This window comes from Phyllostomus discolor, chromosome 2 (genome assembly GCF_004126475.2).
Source record: "Phyllostomus discolor isolate MPI-MPIP mPhyDis1 chromosome 2, mPhyDis1.pri.v3, whole genome shotgun sequence".
NCBI lineage: Eukaryota > Metazoa > Chordata > Mammalia > Chiroptera > Phyllostomidae > Phyllostomus > Phyllostomus discolor.
The window spans coordinates 163,874,750-163,899,102 of record NC_040904.2 but is presented as its reverse complement, the minus strand read 5'-3'; the positions used below and the strand labels follow the sequence as shown (position 1 = coordinate 163,899,102).

General features: G+C 44.8%; 1 protein-coding gene across 10 annotated transcripts in view; it reads right to left on the bottom strand.

Moving 5' to 3' along the window:
* Positions 1-8,129: 8,129 nt before the first annotated feature.
* CSAD (cysteine sulfinic acid decarboxylase) overlaps positions 8,130-24,353 on the bottom strand; it is a 21,971-nt gene continuing 5,747 nt past the window's right edge. For 3 of the 10 annotated variants that reach the window (XM_036018948.1, XM_028532962.2, XM_036018949.1), the window contains exons 2-15: positions 17,749-17,885; positions 17,360-17,486; positions 17,190-17,280; positions 16,703-16,809; positions 16,144-16,259; positions 15,565-15,644; positions 15,217-15,271; positions 11,032-11,148; positions 10,892-10,956; positions 10,532-10,613; positions 9,889-10,088; positions 9,692-9,743; positions 9,465-9,554; positions 8,130-8,533 (exon numbers count right to left, since the gene is read on the bottom strand). In XM_036018948.1, coding sequence (XP_035874841.1) covers positions 8,360-8,533; positions 9,465-9,554; positions 9,692-9,743; positions 9,889-10,088; positions 10,532-10,613; positions 10,892-10,956; positions 11,032-11,148; positions 15,217-15,271; positions 15,565-15,644; positions 16,144-16,259; positions 16,703-16,809; positions 17,190-17,280; positions 17,360-17,486; positions 17,749-17,874 — 1,482 coding nt within the window. In that variant the 5' untranslated portion in view covers positions 17,875-17,885 and the 3' untranslated portion in view covers positions 8,130-8,359. Of the gene's footprint in view, positions 8,534-9,464; positions 9,555-9,691; positions 9,744-9,888; positions 10,089-10,531; positions 10,614-10,891; positions 10,957-11,031; positions 11,149-15,216; positions 15,272-15,564; positions 15,645-16,143; positions 16,260-16,702; positions 16,810-17,189; positions 17,281-17,359; positions 17,487-17,748; positions 17,886-18,142; positions 18,283-24,353 lie in introns of those variants that run through there. The other 7 variants (XM_028532963.2, XM_036018951.1, XM_036018950.1 and 4 more) reach the window with 5 other exon arrangements.

Here is a 24,353-nt window from a genome sequence, read left to right as displayed (position 1 = left end):
GAAGCACCTCAAGAGCATGTTAATATAGATAGCTGAACCTCACCTCAGGAGTTTCTGATTCACTAGGCCCAGGCTGGGGCCTGAAAATTTGCATTGCTAACAGTTCCCAAGGGGTGCTGATGCTGTGATGTAGGAACCACACATTAGAATACACTAAACCAAGCCCTCTCCTTCTTCTCCAAAGTTATACCTTTCCTGTGTTAAGGAAATGCATCTCATGTCAGGAAGGTATTGCCTCCTTACTCTATGTTGGGTCCTTCAACGTGTTCATTGTACTGAGGCTTCAATATGGCTGGGCTCCATCCAGGTCCCTCCTCCACCAGAACTCTCATGGGTACTTTGCTGCCCTGATTCCTGGTCTGAGAAGGGGGCTGGCAGAGGTCAAAGGCACCCAGAACAGGATGCTCCTAGGTAGAGCCAGAGTAGTGATGAGCCAGACTAGAAAGCCCCACCTATGTATAGGTTCAAGACTCCTTTCTCCTTGTGGTACCCTTGTTTTACTCTTGTATCCACAGGACAGCAGGGGGACTGTCCCAGCCCTCCCTCCAGGACCCACCAGGGTCAGTGGGGACATGGGGCAGAAAGCGCCTGGAATCGGGGTGTGCGTGCAAGGCAGGGACAGCACTGGGACGTACCTTTTGCACTGCTGGATTCTCCTCCTTGGCCAGGAACCACCTTGTCTTCCTTTCAAGTCTCTTTACCACTGCCCCTTCTGTGTGCCCCAAACTCTGCACCCACCCTCCTGCTTCAAATACCTTCCCTTCAACCCTTTGATGCTTTTGTCCAGTTTTCTCTCCAAAAGTCTTGCCTATCCTGGGACTCCGCCCCCCCCCCCCCCCATTATAACACCCACTCCACTCACCTGTGGCCCCTTTCTAATCTGCATGGCTTGGTGGTCTATGGCATCCATAACACTTCCTACACCACTATTCAGAGCTCTGCCCTCCCACATTATTCCTTCCTTTCTCTACCCTTTGGAGGCCCCCTCCCATGTCACACACTCCACTGTTCTAGAGCACAGACCTCAAACGGGCACTTCAGCAATGTCCAATGATCCTACTGTTTATCAGTAGGATCCCATCCCACTGCCCCCAAAAAGTACTTCATTCCTTCTCTCCTCCCACCATCCATCTCCAAGTCTACAGACCTCCCCCCAACACACACACACCTCAGCTCTCCTCTACTGCAATTCCCTCCTGTGTGCTGGAGGAATTAGCCCTCTTCACATCAAAGGCCACTCTCCCTCTCTCACCACCTTAAACACGCAGCCTCTTTGATGGTTCCAGGCACCACCCCCTCCAATCTCCTCTCTTCCAAACTGCTCCCATCAGCATCTGGTGTACCTCTCCACTGTGCCCCCCTTAATCTCCCCTCTGTTCTCCCCACATCTTCATCAAGCTGTCCCACCTATCAGCTTTCTGTCATAAACAAATTTCTGGAAAAAGGTGTCTGTGCTCACTGTTGCTGGTTTCTCACCTCCACTCACTTTTGTGTTAATCATGGGTCTACAAAGGTGCCTCTCCATATTTTCGTATGGGCTATTTACTCAAGGACTCATCCCTTCCTGTCACTTCCTTTCATATTATAGCCATCCACTCTAACATGTGACAAATGTATATGTATTCTTGAAAAACATAGTGTTGTCCTGTACCTTTTGAATTTGTATAAAGTAATGTACGCTATAATTCTCACTATTTTTAAAGATATATCAGTGGTGGTACAGGTAAAGTTAGGTTAGTCCATTTCTGCTGATAACTGTGTAGTATTCCATCAGGTATCTGCACACACTACATTCTATATATGCCTTAACCTAGTCGTGGACATTTAGAATGGGCCTGAGGGGACAGTGATTCTCTGTGAGATGTCCTGTGAACTAGTTTTTAAGGCATATTTAATTCCACTAAGAGCGAGCAGATGTTCTCCAGAATGGCCAGAACTGGAGTCATTTACATTTTCACCATAAGTGCCTGAGGTTTCCTGTTTCCTCGGTTTCAGAGCATGTGGTGTCTAACTCAACTTTGCATATAAACAGCCAGTTGTCCCACCATTCTTTGTTGAAAAGATTCTCCTGTCTCTACTGAACTGCCTTTGCACCTTTGTTAAAAATCAATCAATCATATATGGGTGGATCTATTTCTGGACTTGCACATCTGTTTATTGATCTATTTGTCATTATTATGCTAACACCACACTGTCTTGATTATATTAAGTCTTAAAGTCAGGTAGTGGAAGTCTTCCAACATTTTCTTCTTAAATGTTGGTTTAGCTATTCTAGATCACTTGCATGTCCATATGAATTTCAGAATCAACTGTCAGTTTCTACAAAAACCATGCTGGGATTTCAATTGAGATTACATTGAATCTATAGATCAGTTTGGTGAGAATTGACATCTCAGCAATATTGCATCTTTCAATCCATAAATATGGTGTATTTCTCCATTTGTCTTATTTAATTTCTCTAAGCAGTGTTTTTAGTTTTTAGTGAAAGATTTGAACATCTTTCATCAGACTTGTCCCTGTTTTATGTCTTTGTAATATAAGTGATTTTTTTATTTCAACTTTTAATAGTTTTTTGCTAATGTATAGAACTACAATTGATTTTTGGTATACTGATGTATATTACAACCTTGCTAAGCTAGTCCTAGAAGCATTTTGGTAGGTTCATTAGAATTTTCTCTTCTTATTTTTAAAGATTTTATTTGTTTTTAGAGACAGGTGAAGGGAGGGAGAAATAGGGAGAGAAACATCAATATGGGGTTGTTTTTCACATGCCCCCTACTGGGGACCTGGCCTGCAGCCCAGGCATGTGCCCTGACTGGGAATTGAACCCACGACACTTTGGTTCACAGGCCAGTGCTCAATCCACTGAGCCACACCAGTCAGGGCTCTCATTAGAATTTTCTAAATAGATGACCATATCACCTGCAAATAAAGACAATTTTACTTTTTTCCTTCCCAATCTTTATGTCTTTTATTTCCTTGCCTTATCATCCAGCTGAAACCTCTAGTACAATATTAGTTACATTCACATAACTTTTATTACAGTGTATTGTTATAAGTGTTCTATTTTATCATTAGTTATCATTGGTAATCTCTTACTGTGTCTAATATTAAAATTAAACTTTATCATAGGTATGTATGTATAGAAAAAAACCATAGTATATAGGGTTTGGTACTAACCCTGGTTTCAGGAAACCACGGATCCTGGAATGTATGTTGCGAATTGTCGGTGGTAGGGGACTACTGTATATGGATCTGAAGAACACACTTCTAAATAACCCACGAATCAAAAAATAAATTAAAAGAGAAAAAATTAAAAGAGAAACTAGAAAGTATTTTGAACCAAATGAAAATTAAAACACAACATATCAACATTTGTGAGATGAAACTGAAGTGGTACTTGGTAATTTATATTACTGAGCACCTGCATTAGAAAAAAAGAGAAAAATTTAAAATCAATGTCCTCAGCTTCCACCTCAAGAAACTAGACAAAGAAGCTCTGACTGCTGTAGCTCAATGGGTTGGGTGTCATCCCACAAACTGAAAGGTCGCAGGTTTGATTCCCAGTCAGGGCACTTGCCTGGGTTGAGGGCAAGGTCCCTGGTTGGGGTCATGTGAGAGGCAACTGACTGATGTTTCTCCCTTCCCCTCTCTGTAAAAATAAATAAATAGATCTTTAAAAAGAAACAAACAAAGTGGAGAAAGAAGAGTAAATTATACCCAAAGGAAGCAGAAAAAAGGAATAGTAACAATTACTAGTAAAGCAGAAATCAATTAAATAGAAAACAAGTAAGAAATTCAGAGAAACAAAACAGGTTCTTTGAGAAGATCAATAGCAATAATCCTCTAACTAAAGTGAATAAGAAAAATATATAGAGAGAAGACACAAATCACCAATACCAGAAATGAGAAAGCTGACAATACTACTGAGTCTACAGATACTAAAAGGATAATAAGGAATCAAGTTTATTTTTTAATAATTTTATTTATTTTTTTTTAGAGAGAAGGTAAGGAAGGGAGAAACAGAGGGAGAGAAACATCAATGTGTGGTTGCCTCTCACATACCCCCAACTAGGGACCTGACCCGTAACCCAGGCATGCGCCCTGACTAGGAATCGAACCAGTGACCCTTTGGTTCACAGGTGGGCACTCAATCCACTAAGCCACATGAGCCAGGTCAGGAATCAAGTTTATATCAATAAACCCCACAACTTAAATGAAATATATAATTTCTTGAAAGACAAAAAGTACCTAAGCTTATTCAAGAAGAAATAGCCCTGAAGAGCCTATCAAAGGGGTTGAATATATAGTTTAAAATCTTTCCCCAAAAATATCCCAGCGTCAATACCTGGTATACATAACCCTCAAATCTGTTTTCACTAGCACAAGGGAACAGCAGCAACATAACTCCAGGTGACATTAAAAACACTCAGCCCTGGCTGGCGTAGCTCAGTGGATTGAGCGCGGGCTGGGAACCAAAGTGTCCCAGGTTCGATTCCCAGCCAGGGTACATTCCTGGGTTGCAGGCCATAACCCCCAGCAACCGCACATTGATGTTTCTCTCTCTCTCTCCCCCCCATTCTCTCCCCCTTCCTTCCCTCCCTACAAATAAATAAATAAAATCTTTAAAAAAAAGCACTCAAACCTCTGAGCCAACTTTAAAATGTATATGGTTATAAGAATAAGCTAAAAATAACATGCTACAAACTAAGGGAATGTGAAAGCTAATTGTTGGCCCCAGAGAATTTGCTAAAAATGAACTTCATGAACATTTTCAAAACTAGGCCATCAGGCCACAGGACTCCTCTAACATGTGGGAACTGGATCTCAAACAACTAACACCATATCAGTTTAGAAAAGACAGCACAGAACTATTTTATTTTGGGGGAATAAAACTAAAGGGATGATGCCTGTCCAAACAAATGATATCCCTCTTTTGAATAAAATACATCTTCTGCTTCAGAGACAAACTCTCTTGCAATCTTGTCAAGAACCTTAGCTTTGCCCTGCCTCCTTATTTATAAAACACAGATTAAAATAAAAGCTGCCTAGCCCTGACTGGTGTGGCTCAGTGGGCTGGGTGTCGGTCTGCAAACCTAAAGGGCTCGGGTTTGATTCTCAGGCAGGGCACATGTCTGGGTTTCAGGCTGGGTCCCCAGTTGGGAGCATGTGGGAGGCAGCCAATCCATGTTTCCCTTGTATATCGATGTTACTCTCCCTCCCTTCCCCTCTCTCTAAAAACAGATAAATAAAATCTTCAAAAGAATAAAAGAAAAGCTTCCTAAAGTCCAAGGTTGTATCAGATGAGTATTTGTGCTGGCCTTTTAGCTCTAAGACCTATAATTCTATGAAATTTGTAATGCTAACACTAAACCAGGGGTTGTAAGAACATTGCCAGCTTTATACAGGGTGAGGCAAAAGTAAGTTTACAGTTGTTCATATGAAAAATATTGCAATAATTAATAAATAATAATATAAGGATAAACTGTATTTTGCATTCCCAAATTATAAACCTACTTTTGCCCCACCATGTATGAAATCCAACTGGAAAAGTGTTCCAATGCACATTAAGAAAAAAGCTAAAAAATGGAGGTATCAACCAAACACCTACATGGGAGAGGGGCTGGGGAAATGGGCAAAAAAGGTGCCGGGATTAAGAAGTACAAATTGGTAGTTACAGAATAGTCATGGGGATGTAAAGTACAGCATGGGGAACGGAGTGTCCAAAGAACATATATGCATGACCCATGGACATGGACAATGGTGTGGGGATTGCCTGAAGGAGTTGGGGAAGGGCTGAGTGGAGGTGGACAAAGGGGAAAAATGGGAACAACTGTAATAGCATAAACATTAAAAAAAGAATAGAGGGTGAAAATGTCTTTTTAAATAGAATATTCAAAGCTCCAGTAAGGAAGCGATATCTGAACAAAAATCTCAGGGCAACGAGGGAACAAACCATGAAGATGAATGAACACAGAGGAAAAGGGGACAGTTGGCGCATGCACAGGCCCTTGTGCAGGGATGTGCCCAGGCTTACGTCTCAAACTCTTTGAGGGCAGAGGGAGGAATTAATTACACAAAGCAGGAGGAGCTCAGTAAATGTCAATAGGAGACAGGAAGCAAAAGAGGGACTGTAATATTGTACCCAGAGATTTTGAGGCTGAATTTTGGGAACAGGGTAAAAGAAGCATCAGTTTTATAAAGCTGGAGAACAGCCCTGGCTGATGTGGCTCAGTGGATTGAGCATGGGACTGTGAAGCAAAGGGTCACTGGTCTGATTCCTAGTCAGGGTACATGCCTGAGTTGTGGGCCAGGTCCCCAGTAGGGGGTGTGCAATATGTAACCACACATTAGTATTTCTTTCCCTCTCTCCCTTCTTTGCCCTCTCTCTAAAAATAAGTAAATACAATTTTAAAGCTAGAGAACAGGTGATTAACTGATTTTATGTCCCGTCTTTCCGGCTTTCTCTTAAAAATATTTCCCAAATGCAGATGATTCAAGGAATTTGAAGATTTTGTGTTTAATATTGCTTTTTGGCTTTGCTTTGAGTTGAAAATAAGGGTTTTTTTAGTTTTCTTTTTTTTTTTAACCAAGTTTTTTTTTGTTTTTTTTTTTAAGATTTTATTTATTTATTTTTAGAGAGGGAAGGGAGGGAGAAAGAGAGAGAGAGACAGAGACATGAATGTACGGTTGCTGGGGGCCATGGCCTGCAACCTAGGCATGTGCCCTGACTGGGAATTGAACCTGTGATGCCTGGTTCACAGCCCACGCTCAATCCACTGAGCTATGCCAGCCAGGGGTAGTTTTCTTTTTTTACTATATTTATGATATTTTGTAGATATTTAGACCTCTTTAAAGATGAAAGCTTGGAGTTCACATTATTAATACTTTCAAAATGATCTTATTATTTGGAAAAAAATTAAAATACCATTTATAACAAGAATAACAACTTATAGGAGAATTATTAATAAATGTGAATAGAAATGCTTCTCCCCCACACCCAAATGGTCGAGAGAATTGGGTCTGGGATTTGGATGGTCTTTTGCGGTGGTTTGGGTAGTTCGCATTTGGCTCTGCAAACAACTCTGGATGACTTGTACATGGCCATGTCACTGTTTTCCTAAATGGTATTTTTAGGAACTGGAAATAACAGAAAGTTCTGGTAGACTTGCCACTTGTCCTCAGTAACTTGTGTAACTAACTGCCTCTTTCCCAGAAAGTGACTGAGCAACACCAGCCCAGATTATAAGTGTAAAAGAGATGTTCTTATGTAAGACAGTAGCAATAACAGAAGACGCAATACTGGTTTGGTTGCTGGTTTGTTTTTTACTTTTAACTTGGTTTCTGTTTAAATTACAGAAGGAAAATTCTTTCTTTCTGGGTTTGTTGTTGTTGTGGTTTTTGTGAGAGTTTTTCAAGATTAAGTGGGGCCCTGGCTGGTGTGGCTCAGTGGACTGAGTGCTGGCCTGCAAACTGAAAGGTCACCAGTTTGATTCTCGGTCAGGGCACATGCCTGGGTTGTGGGCCAGGTCCCCGGTGGGGGCTGGCAAGAGGCAACCGATGGGTGTTTCTCTCCTTCTCTATCTCTCTCCCTTTCCTTCTCTCTAAAAATAAATAAATAAAATCTTAAAAAAATAATAAGTGGAGAAGTCTCTGGTCTCAAGATACAGTCAGCGTCTATTTTGTTTCAACGTCACTAAAATACAATAAATTTTGGGACTCCACTTTTGGTCTTTCCCCTTCCACTAAAGATCTTTAAGGATAAAATTTTTCTATCTTCCACCTGCCTTTTTAAAAAAATTAATTTGCATTCTCCACTTTTTGGTTAAAAGGTAACAAACTTGAAAACATAACACAATAATATAGTTGGAAATTTAACTTTATTATTTTTCTGTTATAAAAGTAGTGTATATTCATTATATAATAAAAGGAGAGAGCACAAAAGGCATAAAGACGTTAATTTTTAAATTGCCTATAATCCCATTACAGGAAAAAAACAATTTTGGCATATTTCATCACTCTTTTCCTATGTATTTTTTTAATATAGCTCAGATATTACTATAATAAAGTACTATATGCTGATTTTACAACATAACAAAATTATTTTTTTCATACCAATTAAAAGTCTCTTAAACATAATTCTAAAGTCAGACTAAAAGTCCATCATAAGGATACACTATAGTTTATTAAACATCTCCTAATATCAACTACTTAATAGGAAAGTTAGTGGGCCAAGGGATATAAACACTGTTACAGCCATTCTGTTGTCTAAAAAGATTGGTCTTGAGGACACAGGGAGGGAATACGCCAAGCCAGTGAGGGCGAGGGGCTGTCAAGGCCGACAGTGGAAGGAGAGGACTCAGAGGTCCTGGCCTAGCCGCTCCAGCTCATCGAGGAGGAAGCGCATATCAGCCTGAGTCAGTGCAGGGTTGGCCACAATCATGCGGAAAAAGTTGCCCCGGGTCCCATGGGGCTGGTAGCCAATCATCATGGAGCCCTCTTTCACCATGCGCTCCTTGAGTACCGGGGCCACCTGCGGAAAGGGTGCAGAATGTCTAGCTGCAGCCTGGGGTCAGGTGAGGGTGGGGGGCTTCCTGGCCAGCGAGTTACTCAAGATGCATTTCCCTCCCACCCAGGGACCCCCCCCTGGAGGTAGCACCCCCTGCTCTGATCCTGACTGTGGCCCCAGTTTACCTTTTCTGCCACAGCCAACCTGCCTGGCCTTCTCTCCCGACTGCTTTATTCCCCATCTCGCCTATATTCTGGGCCATTTCCTGTCAAATCCTGAGTTCCCTGATTTATAACACTGCTTTAGTTTAACTTCAAGCCCCAGTCATCCTTAACACTCCCCCTCCCGCTCTCTGAATTCCTGTAATATTTTTGATCTGTACCCTGTAATCTAACATGTGTATTTACAAGAGTTCCTTGAACACATCGGTTTCAAATTGGTAAGTCTTGTTTTCTAAGTATTGCTTCTCTAGGACAAGAACACTCTTGTCCTTTCAGATCATCTGCAGCACCTACTACCAACCTATACTTAGGGACCCATGACATAGTTCCTCACCTCTAGGAGGCATGTCTGGGCTGGACCTACTGGGTTGCTTGTCCCCAGTATCAGGGAGTAAGTAAGGCTCTTCCGTGACCTGCCTGCCTCACATCTCTGCCCTGGACCTGAGCCCCCTGCAGAAGTCCCAGCACACGGGTCTATGTACGCTGGTGACTTACCCTGTGACGTCCCTCTCTGTCTTCATCTTGCTTCCCAGAAAAACACCTTATTCTCCATCCCCATCCCCACAGCAATGAGGACAAGTTGGTGTTTTCCAGTTCATGTCCCCCCACCTCAGGAGCAATAGATCAGCAAAGGGACAGGCCATGCCACCCAAAACCAGCAGGTGGCGTAAATACACAAGCTGCGTTAGTTCCCTCACTGGGTTAACCAGAGCCTGGGGGGAGAGAAAGCCTACCTTAGCCAGCCTTTCACTGTAATCCAGACTCTTCTGCTCGCCCCGCAGACTGGGGGGCAGGAACCAGAAACACACATTGACAAACTCAGGCTGGGAGGAATACGGAAGAGAAAGGTGTAAGCTCAGGAGAGGGGGTGTCCCCTCTCACTGCTCCTCTTCCTCCATCCGGGCTTTGCCTGTAAGACAGGCTAGGGGTGTAGCAACAAAGAGCACAAGGTAGGTCGTACCTCCATGACCAACTCAAATCCTTCCCGCTTCTTCATTTCCTCCACCAGGTAACTTCGAACAGAGAGTGAGAAATCACAGGTGGGGGAGGAAAGAAAATAAAACAGACCCAGAGAATGAGCTGGAGAGGTGGTGAGAGCAGTAAGGGGTCTCAGGGAAGGGGCCCAGGGAGGAGAACTGGAACCACGCCCACTCCTACCGGGCAAGGGCAAAGGCCTGGTCCACACGCCGCTCCAGCCCTTGCCCGCCCTGTGCCTTCCACATGAGCCACAACTTCAGACAGTCCACACGACGGCCACACTGCACCACCTTGTCTCCTGTGTCCAGGGCCACATCGTAGAATTTGTCCTGCTGGAAGAGGTAGCTGGCCTGGGACCCGTGGCAGTGCTTGAGCAGATTCTGTGAGTGGGTAGGAAGCTGTCAGACCCACCCTCCCCACCCAGCTTTCCTCCAGCACTTTACTGGAGGATCTCTCAGCTCCGTCCGCCCGCTCCTCTCCCTGGAACCAAGTGGCTGCTGTTCTTTCCCTAGTGGGACGGCTGCCATCCGGCGCAGATCCTTTCCTCTGGGTCTCCTCCCAATACCCAGTGTTCTTCCCAAACTCAACCCAGGTCCCTTCAATTCCAACTTCAAGCTGGAAACTTTTTCCTTTTCATGAAGACAGGCAATGGGGTACCAAGAGAGCCCGTTACAGGGAATTAGGGTGGTCGAAGATATGCAGCTTCAGGTGGGATGGTAAGGAGAACACAGTAAGGCCAGGACCCCCTCTAAGATGAGAGAGAAAAGAAGACAGAGGTCTAAGTTGAGAGCTGGGGCAAGGCCAGGGGCATGGGCAGACCCACCGTGGTATCCCGGAGAAGAAGAGCTGAGCACTGCAGGCCTGCTGCAAGGAGCTTGTGGGGGTTCCAGGCCACGGAGTCAGCCCTGGGGTGGATACAGCACAGCTGGGTCACCTGGCTCCTCCTTAAGCTGTCCAACTAAGCTCCTCTCCCTTCCCAGACCTCAGCAAAAGGGCCTTAGTCTCACCCCAGCCCAGCAGTCGAGAAGAACTGCCATGTCTGCCACCCGAACTCCCAGTCCCAATCAACCATCCTTTCCAATCCCCCTCCCACCCATGTCTTTCCCCACTGCCCCTAGACGGTGACTCTTCTACGGATCAAAGATGTGAATGGTGGGACTCAGGGAGCGGGAGCTGCAGGCACCTGTGGATCCCATCCAGGAGATGTCTATGTGTCTGTGACAGCAGGGCACTTCCACCCCAGGCGGCCTGTGGGGCAGAAGGAGCAGCATGGGTGTGACCTCGGCTCAGCCCAGCCCACCCTCAGGCCCACATCCCACTCACGTCCACGTGCAGCCACAGCCCATGACGCTGGCACACATCAGCAACTGCTTCCAGGGGGTCGAAGGCCCCCAGTACAGTAGTGCCAGAAGTGGCACTGACCAGGAACGGCACAGCACCCTAATGCAAACATGCAGAGGGAGAAAGAGGCTGCAATGTCATTAAAAAGCAACCCAGAGAACTGGTGCCAGAGCCCATTGCTAAACTCTCTGCGTGCCTGACCCGGGCGGGCCCTTTCAGCCTTACAAAGTACCTCTATCTCCTTCCATCTGCAGGTGAAACGCTAAGATTCAGAGGTGTGAGGAAACCTGCCTCCAAGCTGACGCTCCAGAGATGGAATCCAAACCCACATGTCTGACAGTCCACCTCCAAAGCTCATACTCTTTCAAATTTCAGTGCCTTACTGGAAGATCAAATGTCATTTAAAAATTTCTAGTAGTACAAAAGTTTGTAAAGAAATTGAATTAGTATATTTTTTAAAAGTCATAAAGAAAAAGCCCAGGCCCAGATGGTTTCACTGATGAATTCTACTAAACATTTAAAAAAGAATTGATAGCTCTGGCCAGGTCGCTCAGTTGGTTAGAGCATTGTCCTGTTATGCCAAGGTTGTGGGTTTGATCCCTGATCAGGGCACGTACAAGAATCAACCAATGAGTGCATAAATAAGTGGAACAACAAATCAGTGTTTTGCCCTGGCTAGTGTGGCTCAGTGGATTGAGTGCTGGCTTGCAAACCAAAGGGTCTCTGGTTCGATTTCCGGTCAGGGCACATGCCTGGGTTGCAGCTTCAGTCCCTGATTCTGGCTCATACTGCTAGCAACCAATCAATGTTTCTCTCTGTCTCTCTTTCTCCCTTCTTTCCCCTCTGTCTAAAAATGAATAAATTTTTAAAATCTTTATTTAAAAAAAGCCCAGTTGGCTTCTTTGCAGACAGAAATTGACAAGCTGAACCTAAATATCTGGAAAAAAGAACAAAGTTGGAGGGCTCGCACTTACTGATTTCAAAACTCACTACAAGGCTACGTTAATGAAAACAATGTGGTCTACAGTATAGAATGCAGATCAATGAAATGGAATTGAAAATCCAGAAATAAACTCTCATATTCACAGTCAATTCATTTTCAACAAAGATGCCAAGACAATTCACTGGGGTAAAGAAAAGTCTTTTCACAAATGGTGCTGGGACAACTGGATATCCACATACTGGGGGCGGGGGGAGAAGTCAATGACAGCTGTCAGAGGGGAGAGGGGTTTTCAGGGCTGGGTAAGAAGGGTGAAGGGATTAAACAAAAAACAAAAACCCTCACAGACACAGACAACAGTATGGTGATTACCAGAAAGAAAGGGGGTGGAGGAGGTAGAAGAGGGTGGGGGGATAAATGGTGATGGAAGGAGACTTGGCTTGAGGTAATGAACACACAATAAAGTATACAGATGGTGTTATAGAACTGTACACCCAAAACCTATATAATTTTATTAACTGATATCACCCCAATAAACTCAATTTTTACAAGCCATTTAAAAATGAAGTTGAAGCCCTTTCTCACGTCATACACAAAAATTAATTCATAACAGATCATAGAACTAAATGTAAGAACTAAAACTACAGAACTCTTATATGAAGATATAGGAGCTTGAGTTGGGCAAAGACTGCCTAGATATGACATCAAAAACACAGGCAATCAAAGAAAAACTAAATTGGAACTCATCAAAATGTAAAACTTTTGTACTTCAAAGGACACCATCCAGAATGTGAAAAGACAAACTAGAGAAAGAAGGAGATATTACAAATCATACATCTGATAAAGGACTCACTTATGTCTTGAACAGAATTGAATAAGCACATGACAGGATGCTCACTCAACATCATCAGTCATCACAGAAATGCAAATCAAAACCACAGCAAGACACCACTTCACATCCACTAAGATGGCTATAATCAGAAGGAGAAATAACAGGTGTCAGTGAGGATGGGGAGAAACTGGAACCCTCATATACTGCTGGTGGAATTATAAACTGGCGCAGTCACTTTTTAAAAAAAATCCTCACCTGAGGACATTTTTTTCACTGATTTATTTAGAAAGAGGAATGGAGAGGGGAAGGGAGAGAAAGAAACCTTGGTGTGACAAAAAAAACATCAACTGGTTGCCTCCCGTTCACACTCGGACTAGAGACGGAACCCGCAATCCGGGCATGTGCGCTGACCAGGGATCAAACATCGAACCCACAACCTTTTGGTTACAGTGCGATGCTCCAACCAAATGAGCCACACTGGCCAGGGTGGGTGCAGTTGCTTTGAAAAATAGTCTAATGGTTCCTCAAATGTTAAACATGGAACTACCATATGATTAAGCAATTTCACCACCAGGTATATAACCAAGAGAAATGAAAAACATATGTTCACATAAAAATGTATACACAAATGTTCAGAGCAGCATTATTCATAACAGCCCCAAACTGGAAACCTAAGTCCATCAACTGAGAAATTAACAAATAAAATGTGGCATATCCACACAATGGAATATTATTCAGCAATAAGAAAGAATGAAGAACTGGTACGTGCTACAACAGGAACGACCCTTGGCAACATTATGCTGAGTAAGAGAAGTTCATCACCAGAGGCCATGGGTACTATGACTGCACACCTATGAAAAGTCCAGAACAGCAAGTCCACAGAGACACCAACAGGTTAGTGGTAGCCCACTGGGAAGTGTGGGAGTACGGGTGACTGATGGCTAGAAGGCATGGGGTTTCTTTTGGAGCTGATGAAAATGTTCTAATGGTTATTGTAATGATGGTTGCACAATTCTGTAAATACATTAAAAACTACCGAATTGTACACTATGAATGAGTAAATTGTAAGGCATATAAATGGAATTACATTTCAATAAAGCTATTACCAAAAAAAGTTTATACAATAAACAGTAATACTCCACTGATCTCCACTGCTCATAGTGCTTCTCAGAGGCAACATCCCTATTCAATAAATTCATATTGTTCTAAATAATAATAAGCTCAAACTGTCCTTCCTCTACTGCAACTTGCTATATATTCTTTTTATAGAGAGACTTAAATATATAGTGGAGGTATTTTCTTTCTTATAAAAAAAGATTTATTTATTTTTAAAGAGAGGGGGATGAAGGGAGAAAGAGGAGGAAAGAAACACCGATGTGACAGAGAAACACCAATCAGTTGTGCCCCCCGTGCCCCTGACCAAGGACGGAACCGCAGCCCAGCCACGTGCCCTGTGGATTGAACCAGTGACCCCTTGCTTTGTGGAACGACACCCAGCCAACTGAGGCACACCAGTCAGGGCTATAGTGGAGATATTTTCATGTTAGTATTTATGTTCCCACCATATTCTTTTAAATGTCTATGTAGTACTCCAGTAATAACAATAACGCATAGTAGCTAATATTTATACAGTGCTTCATGGGCTCTAACTACTTCACATATATTAATTCATTTAATCCTTATACCAGTCCTATGTGTAACTTCTACATTATGTTCATTTGACAAAGGAACAAACCAAGACACATAGATATGGCGTCGTAATTTATCTACTGATAGACATTAATTTTTTTTAATTTTACACTTTGCTCCAGTGCACAAAATTCAAACTACTATGATGATTTATAGAATAACCTTAGCAGTGGGACTCTGTATCAGTGGCCAGATACTTTTAAAATTTATATAATATACAGTACCAAAGTGCCCTCCACGGTGGCTGCAGCAGTTCACATAGCCCCCCAGTGTGGAGGGGGTGCCGGGCCTCCACATTTCCCACAGCTCAGAGTCGCACTCCTCACCACTGGCCTGCACACCTTCCCAAAGTTCTCTCTGTACAGATCCTCCCTGCACAGAGAAACCCTCCACAGTACACTTCCGGCCCCCAGCACCCTCTCTGTGGTGCCGCCGTGGGATTCCACTCAGTAATTCAGTCCCATTCCTTCCTCTTGGAGTCAGATCCTGCCTGTGGGTCTCGGCAGAGTCCCTGAGAGGACCACAGAGTCTCCTGGCCCCTCAGGCTCCCCATGGATCATTCCAGCCCACAGAAGAGGCGGGCACAGAGATCAAAAAGAGGGATGAGGGAAGCCTCGAGTAGGGAGAGCCCACAGAACCCACCAAGAAAGGGACACGACCCAGCTCCACACCTTGCTGCATACCCCAGTGCCCCTCACTCACTCACCTCAGCCTTGGCCAGACAGATCTGCCTCTCCAGATCCTCAGGGATCATTTTCCCTCTGGAAAAGAAAGTTGAGTGGGTAAAGATGTAATTGGTTCTCTAGGTTAGGAAGTGTTAAGATCAGGGCAATATGGGTTTAGCAATACAAAGGCCACAGTGTTGATTTTTCCCTAAGAAGGGTGAACATCTCAGGGGACAGGGCAGGAGACTCTAGCACTGAGAGACAGAAGTAACAATTCTGCAGGAACAGAGAGGGGGACAGCAGAGGGGGGGACCTGCAGCCAGAGCTTCCAACAGCAGGAAAGTATGCAGCACCAAGCCCAGTCAGGGCCACAAGGACAGGACTGTCACCTCTCATCTGCCTTGACCACTCGGACACTGTCGGTGCCAAGTCCCAGGAAAGCGGCTCCCTTTTTGATGGAGTAGTGACACTGTGGAGGAAAGCAGAGAGCACGTTAGGCTACGAGTGGGAGGGCAGGGAGGGTGGAGAGGGAAGAGACTAGTAAAAGTCAAGTGTGAGCTGCAATAGAGGAGCCCCTGTAGACCTGGGCTTTTTAAGCATTCATGAGCCTTCAAAGTGCTGGGGTATCTGATTAAAATGCAGAGTCAGATACGATAAGTCTGGGGTAGGGGCTGAGATTCTGCATTCCTAATAAATGCTCCAGCGATACTGATGCTGCAGGTCCATGGACTACACTCTGTGTGGAAAGCGTGTGGACTGTGCCTGCCTCACTCGCTGACCCTTCCTCTCCCCACTCCCCAGACTGAAGGCAAGGTGAATGGGAGCCCCCTTGATTGGAAGGAAGCACAGATGCTTGAGGGCAGGCTGGGCTTGGAGGAGATGAGACTGGACAGGCAGAAAACCTGACAGATCCCAGATCCCACTGGCTAGAATCAGGAGCTTAGCGAAGGCCTGTGCCTCTTCCCCACCTCCTCTGTTGTGAAGAGGGCCAGGGGTGGCAGTGCCTGGAGGCCCCTCTGCTTGCAATCAGGATAGCGCTGATAGCGGGCCAGGTTCATAGCATACATGTTGGCGATGGAGCCACCTGTCACAGAGGGGGATGATGGCAAGACAGAGAGACAGTGGGTCAAAACTGGAGCTTGCTTCTCTTGACCTCTCCACCCAGAAGAACTGATAAAAAAACAACACAACTGATTGGCCCCCTGGTCATGAATTCACAGGGCTCCACAAATGGACTGATAGCCAAGAACAGCCCAGGGATCTAGATCCCTGACTGTCCCCTAACATATCCTGGGCTGCACCCAAAACAACCCACCCAGGGGGAACAGGCACAGGAGCACTGATCTCAGGGACTTTTTGGCAAACACAGGGATACAGAGTATCTGGGCAGCCTCTTTCTGGTTTGGCCAGAGCCCAGCTGGAGAGGAAACAAAGAGGAATGCCCCCTCCCTGCCAGCTTAGAGCAAGAGCATTGTAGGGAAGGAGGAGCCCTTAAAAAGGCCAAAAAACACTCCCCTCCTCACATACCAGGGCAGAAGACCCCATCCCCCGAGCTCCAGCCCACAAGCGCCCGAAGTTTCTTCAGCACTTCCTCTTCCATGAGTACAAACACAGGGGCGATTTCATAAGTGTACCTGCCAGGAGAAGGAACAACGAGAAAAGGGAAGGGACAGGGAGGGATGCCAGGTGAGATTCTCAGAGGAGTCAAAGAGAGCACGTGGTGAGAATGAGCAAGGGAAGGGCCCACAGAAAGGAAGAAGTTGGTGACAAAAAACAAAACAAAACAAAACAAAAAAAACAAGGAAGCAAGAATGAGAACAAACTAGGATCAAGAGACAGGAGAGAGCTTGGAGAAAGGGAGCCTGAATAGCACAAAAGGGAAAGACTCTGCAGCAGAGATTCTCAGAAAACAGAGATGGAGGCAAAAACCGTTTTCTTCCCCTCCCCCTAGGGCAGTCTCGTGCAAATCCATAGCCTTCATGGAGCGGTAGGTGGGGCCCCTGGCATGGCTCACTGGCTGGTATTGAGGCTCTCAGTGACAATGCGCCCGGCCAGAGCGTGAGGATCCAACCCTGAGAAGAGCTGGTTGAAGAAGCGAGGGTGACCTGGAGAAGGGGGCAGGGAGCTCAGAGTGGAGCTGGGTACAAACTCCAAACAGTCCTCCCACCAGCAGCCAGGACCCACAGGTCTTCACGCTGTAGCGGATCACAGCCCGGCACCGCTCCAGGATTTGTTCCTGTGACTCCCCCTGGCTCTGCAGCTCCAAATCCAGCAGCTGCTTCAGCTCCTCTGGCTCCTTCCACTCACAGACCTCGGAGGAGAAGCGGGAGATTCTGGGGGCCCTTAGACATTCTATCAACTGGCTGTCCAAATGACATCTCAGTATACACAAGACACCACCAATGTGCACTTAAAGCAACACATGAATAATGGTAAATAAGCACAGTAAGACCCAGTACCCAATCCCTGAGGCACACAGTGAGACGGTAATAAAGTCTGGGGAGAAGTCTTGTGGAAGGAGCAAAGTTCTGAGCCAAGTTGATGGACAGAAAGAGAAGGGAGAAAGGACCCACCTTCTCAGTAGCACTGGTCCCTTTCCAAATGACTTCATCCACAACAATCCCAAACACTTCCCGGAGCAAGGCTTCTGCAGCCACAGGGTCCCAGTCCAGGGAGAGGAGTGGTTGGGAGACGGCCATCAGGATAAAATCTATGAGCAGAGCAGGAGTTATTCCCTACTCAGACTGTGTACCCAACCTGGACCTAACCAGCAAGAATCCCAACGTCTTAATGCGCCTAAGGCTCCAGTCCTGCAGCTCGATTCCAGCCTTCACTGTGCAGACAAGGGCGACTGAGAGCATCCAGGGAGAAAGCCAGTTGAAACAAGTGAGAGGGAACAAGCCAGTTAGCACTGAGCATGTGAAATCTAGTGGCCACTGCCCACCTAAGGCAACAACAGCAGCTTACCTTTCTTTTCAGGTCTCTGTTCAGGCAAGCTGGAGGCAGGGCACATGATTCGATTTTCAGAATGTTAAGACCAGGGCAGCAGAGGGAGTGAGGTATAACCAGCAGTCACATGACTGTGACATCACTCTCATGGCCCTGCCCTTAAGAAAAATGTACACAGATTTGGAATAGGGGCAATAGGTTAAGTACCCTGAATAATCATTAGCTGATAGGGAGGAGGCGGGAAAATGAGATAAAAGGCAAAAACACAGGCCACCTTAACAAGAGAGTTAAGAGAAGCAGAGAGCCAGCAGGAAGAAGGGCTTCCCACCCTGAAGCAAAGAGTCCAGAGTGGGGTTCCTGGGAGATGTTTAGCAGGCAGAGAAGGGCAAAGGGAGGGGAGGCTGAGGGGTTAGGGGAGCCCGAGAAAGACCAGTGGAGGTGAAATGGTTTAGGCAAGCTTCAGAGGCCTATCTCTGCATCCCAACCCCCAGTCTTTTCAGAATGGTCCTGATCTCTAAAGCCCTCTCCCAAAGCAGGAAGAAAAGGTTACACTGAGGAAGAATCTTGCTAAGTAAGTGCAACCCTGTGCCTTGCAGGCTGAGAGTGCTCCATAAACAGGGAGTGGCAGTTTGAAGTGAACACCAGCTGTGTTCATGACAGGGTGCTGGGACTGAGAAAGCCTCCCTGTCCCACCGGGAGGACACAGATGCACATGCAACAGTTATCACCCAGGGCTTGGCTGGATGCTGACTCCAAGGGGCTATTCAGGAAAAGAGGAGAGGGGTGAAGACTGAAGACTAGTGAAGATAGGAGGGGACTGGAGCCAAATCCTCAAAGTAGGCAGGAGAAATGAAATTGCTGAAAGGGAGGAAGAGAGGCGTGCACGGGTAGGGGAGGATCACCATAAGCTTACATGGGGAATGAGTGTGGCTTGTTCCTAAGGTCAGTGAAAGTCCAGCTGGCTGGAGGGAGGGTCTACAAGAGTGATACAGGTGCACAGCTGCATGAACTTATGGGGAGCCTGGAGTGCCAGCCAGGCCAAGGAATCTAAATTTTGTCCCGCAGAAAATGGGAAGTCACTGAAAGATTGTGTGTCAAGGAAAAATGTGATGAAGCTGCTACTCTCAGAAGACTGGTGTATAGCAGCAGGATGCAGAGGTAACAGGCTATTGCCAGAAACCAGACATGAGGTGATCCACACTTGACTAGGATTGTGTCATTAGGAGAGGACAGACAGAGGAATATGCAGGCTTGGCACTCACTAGGTTTCATTGAATTGAACACTTATGGAATCTATGTTAGAGAAGGAACAGTCAAAGGTGACCCTGGGGTTTCAAGCATGGGTGACTGGAAGAATAATCGTGCCCCTGAGAGAAACTGAATGCAGAAAAGGGAAGCCAGAGAGAAAAGTAAAATTGTCATTTCTTGGAAACACTCATCCAAATGGAGGTGTCATGGGACTACAGATACTCATATGGGAGGCAGGCAGGCCCAGGGCTCTGATAAGAGGCTAGAACGGAAAGCAGATTTAAGAGTCGGGGTTCAGCTGAAGCCCTGTGACCAACTCCACCACCCCAGGAGAGGAGAGTCAGAGAGATGGCCTGGGAAAGAGGGGCAAACACCAAGGCCTGGGAAATCCCCCAGATGAGGGGGCAAGAGGATCCAAAAAATGTGGAAAGGGAGGAACCTTCCTCAAGGTGGACTGCTCTAATGCCATTCCGGCAACAGCCACTGGACTCCACACTAGTTGAAAACAAAGGTCCAAGGGACACTGGTGGTCTTAGCCTCAAACTTTTCCTCAGTAGGTTGGGTTTGGGGCCAATAAACAAGCTAGCCTAGGCCTTGGGAATGAGAGCCTGTCCTTCCTTGGCACTCACTCTAGGTCTCCTGTTGGGTGGCAGCAGTGAGGTGTTTACGTTGGGAGGCTTAAGGGACAGAAGCTAATGAAAATAGGTGCCATTGAAGTAGGTACTCACCGTATGCCACACTACATACTTCATATGTATTCTAATCTTCACAACTGTTTGGGGTACAATTTCTACCAACAATTGAAGATGAAGAAACTGAGATTTCAGAGACACTATGTGTTTAACTTGTCCAGATCATACAGCCAGTATGTGGCCGAGCTGGATCTGAACCTGGCGAGTCAGGCTGTGAAGCCCCTACCCCTGACCATTATGCTTGATTGTCTCATGTGCAGCTCTCTCAGGCCCTGAGTTTGCTGTGATGTCAAGGCCATTGGGCCAGGAGTGAGGATACCTCAGGATCTCAGTATCTGTAACATAAGGGGTTTAAAGAGAGATTTACCAAGGCATCTGCTGGTGTTCATAGGAACTTAGGCCCTTGATATGGCAAGCAGGCCAAGGAAGACATCCCTGTCTCTTCCTGGGTAGAAAACAGGTTGCAAGGGGTTTGCCAGGAGGAAATGGCTAGTGAAGAGAGAGAAACCCCTGGCTGGAGGGAGACCTTTCCCATAGCTCTAAAGGGAAGGTGTGCAGAGAAGACCTTGGCTCCGTCCACCTGGCACCTTCTTTGTTCATTCCACGTTGGTTGCCTCTGAGAAATGAAATCTGGAGGCCCTGGACACCCCCAGTCTCCTCCAGGGGTAAACAGGAGGGTGAGGCATCACTACCCTTGTTCCCCGTACAGAATCCTGTCCCGGGTACCTGAAAGAGGGAAGAACCCCTCCAGCAGAGAGTTTTTCTTTTGAAAAGCAAGAAGGACATTAACCTGCAATACAGAATGATAGAGCAAAAAGACTTGAACAGGGCTAGGAACAGCGTTTTAGCCCCTGGCTGAGATGTTGCTTTTTTCACAAGTCACAGGTTTTGTTCTGACTTCATGGGATCTCTAGTCCGTAATCTCCTGTAACCATCAACTCCTTCGTATCTGTCTTTCCTTCACTAATGCAACCTAGATTGTATGGTCAATCATTTCAACCACTCTTTGTCCAAAATCCTCAACTCCCAGCCCTACTGTCCTTCCATCAAACCCACCTGGCAACCCTAATCCAAGTGACCAGTACTTCTCTTACCAAATGCACCAGGACTGCTGGATTCCGCTAGTGAAAACCACCTAACCATTCAAATTGGCATTGGTATAAATTCATGGCCTCTGTGCTCATTCCAATTAAACACAGCAGATTAAACACACATGTTTACCACTCCTCCTTCCTGAAACCCCACTAAAGTTACATCAGTGGAATTTTAATTCCAGAAGGGTAAGGCAAATGAAAGGAGAGGAGAGGCAAGAGATGTCAATAATGGTAGAAGATGAAAAGCAGATAAAAAGTAACTGGATAAGCAAATGACAGAAAGTGAAAACCAGTATTTATGCAGAGGGCTATGCCAATGGGAAACTGTCTGGTTCTGGTGGGGGCGGGTGGCCCAAAGAGGCTCAGGAATTAAAAACACTAGCTATTTTGGAAGGCAGGAAGAACAGCAAAAAAATAGGGAAAATTTGCAAAAGGAACATTTAAATCCTCACTCTTCTCCCCTTGCCCATTCAGCCAGGTGACTCCCCTCCCAGTACTTCCAAAGAAGCATGAAGTTTGTTTTCTAGAGAAACTGAAACAGGGAGGCCTGGATTTAGGGACACCAGACATAGCAGGAGGTAAGGAGGAGGCATTGCACTAAAATTGGAAGAATTAGGAAAAAGTTACAAATTGAATCAACTCCTTTCTCCCAATCAGCATTCAGAACCAGCAGCCAAAGGTAAACCCCCCAGAGCCAGATTGAAGGATTCCTCTCTAGAGAAACTAACCTCAACAGCCCCAGAGAATAAACCTACTGAAGCTCTTATTTCAGTCCTTGGTCAGTCACCTAGTCAGTGTTGACCACACTCCAATACTGCCAATCCATGCACATGGGCCCTTCAATATGCCTAGTGCCTTGCTCTTAAATATAAGCAGACAGACAGCCAAAGGTTATCACGCATTTAAGGAGAACACCTAACATGAACTACGGAGGTAAAAACAGACAAACTGAAAAAAGGCATTTGGTGGAAGAAGAGAGATGCAGGGAGCAAAAGAAAGCCTTAAAACTTCAAGAAGACATTGCATCCATGGGGAAAAAAAAAAAAAGATTGCTCTCCAAAAGGAATACTCAGAGAACAAGAAGAAGCTCTAGTATTTTAAACACATGACAATTGAAATGAAAAAAATTAGAAATAACATGGGACCCTGGGCGGATAGCCCAGTTGGTTGGAGCGTCATCCTAGTACACCAAGGTTGCAGATTCAAACCCCGGTCAGGGCACATACAAGCATCAACCAATGAATGTATAAATAAGTGGAACAACAAATAAATGTTTCTCTTTATCTCTCTCTCTTTAAAAAATCCAGATAAAATTTTAAAAAAGAAAATGAACCCAAGAAAATCATATAGAAAGATAAAAATATAGAAATGGATAATAATAATTTTAGAAGAGCAATCCAAAAGGCTCAATAGTCAACAAATAAAAGTTTCAGAAAGAGAAAGGGAAAAATATCAAAGAAAGCTTTAGAGAGGGATAGATTAAAAGTATTTGCTGAACCTACTCTAAATCTTTGTCATTAAGTATTGCTTGAGTTATTAAAAAAAAACAAATAAATAAAAAATAAATAAAAGCATCCACTGAATGAACAACACAAAGACAAAAAAGTAGGCTCATAGTTGTTGCTATGGAAAATAATACAATAAATAAATAACACAAGAATAAATTCAGTGTTTCAAGTACTTACAACTGTAAACCTACTTTTACCTCACAATGTATTGTTTCAAAACAATAGAGAATCCAAAGACTTCTGGAGATTAAACAAAACAAACAAACTCAAACCAGACCATAGACAAAGGAGAGAGAATCAGGCCACACCAAACTTCTGTCACAGGAGAGAGGTAGCCATCTTCAGAGGAAAAAAGCAGCAGTGATTATGCTCAATTTAACACTGCCTGACAACATTACTGTTTTTCTACTGTCAGCTCTCTCTCCAATTCTCTGTAGTAATTATTTTAAAAATCTCCCACACCCGCCAGTGACTCAGTTGTTTGGAGTGCCATCCACTACATGAAAAGGTTTTCGGTTCAATCCTAGGGGTCAGGGCACATACCTAGGGTTGCAGGTTTGATCCTGGGTAGGGGCACGTCAGGGAGGCAACTGATCAATCGATGTTTCTCTTTTTCTCTCTCCCTTCCTCTCTCTAAAATCAATTAAAAAAATTTCCCCAGATGAGGACTGAAAAATAAGATAATAAAATAAAATGAAAATATAAAATAAAATAATAAAAATTTTATACACTTCTCGAATTATTGACCTATCAACTTTCTGTTTCCCCCTCATTTCAAATTTCTTAGAGAAAATAAAAGCCATCAAGACTCTCTCAAGTTTTTGTTTCCTGAGTTCTGGACCCCTTCAGTATCTATTCAGTGTCTAGTATTTTCCAAGCACTTTGGTGGCTACTGGAGGCACAAATGAGAGAAAAGACCACAGCCCTGCCCTCATGAAGTTCACAGCCTAAAGTACAGGTCGCAGACTGGAAGATGGTGAGCCAACTCCCACCCTCAAACAAGGTTTTGCATGGCTCACACAGTATATATTTTTTTTATTTTATTTATTCATTTTTTAGAGAGAGGAGAAGAGGAGAGAGGGAGAGAAATATCAATGTGTGGTTGCCTCTCATACGCCCCCTACTGGGGACCTGGCCCGCAACCCAGGCATGTGCCCTGACTGGGAATGGATCTGGTGACCCTTTGGTTCGCAGCCGGCACTCAGTCCACTGAGCTACACCAGCCAGGGCTCACACAGTATATTTTAAGATATTTAAAAAATAGTTGTCACTTTTAGAGATAGTTCCAGCTTCTGGTATAAAAAGTCAGAAGACCTAGCAACACTGGACCTAAATTAATAAATAGCAATGATCACTTGTTTTTTTTTAAGATTTCATTTATTTTTAGAGAGAAGGGAAGGGAGGTAGAAAGAGAGGGAGAGATCAGTGTAGGAGAGAAATGTCCATCAGTTGCCTCTGTATGTGCCCTGACCAGGGACTGAACTGCAACCCAGGAATGTGCTCTGACCAGGAATTGAACCCGTGACCTTTTGGTTTGCAGGATGACATCTAAGCAATTGAGCCACACTGGTCAGGGCAGCAATGATCACTTGTAATTGGCATTGCCCCTTTATTGTTATTACAGTTTTGCATTCATTATATTTTCAATTTTTTAAAGTTTTTAGTATATTTAATTGATTATGCTATT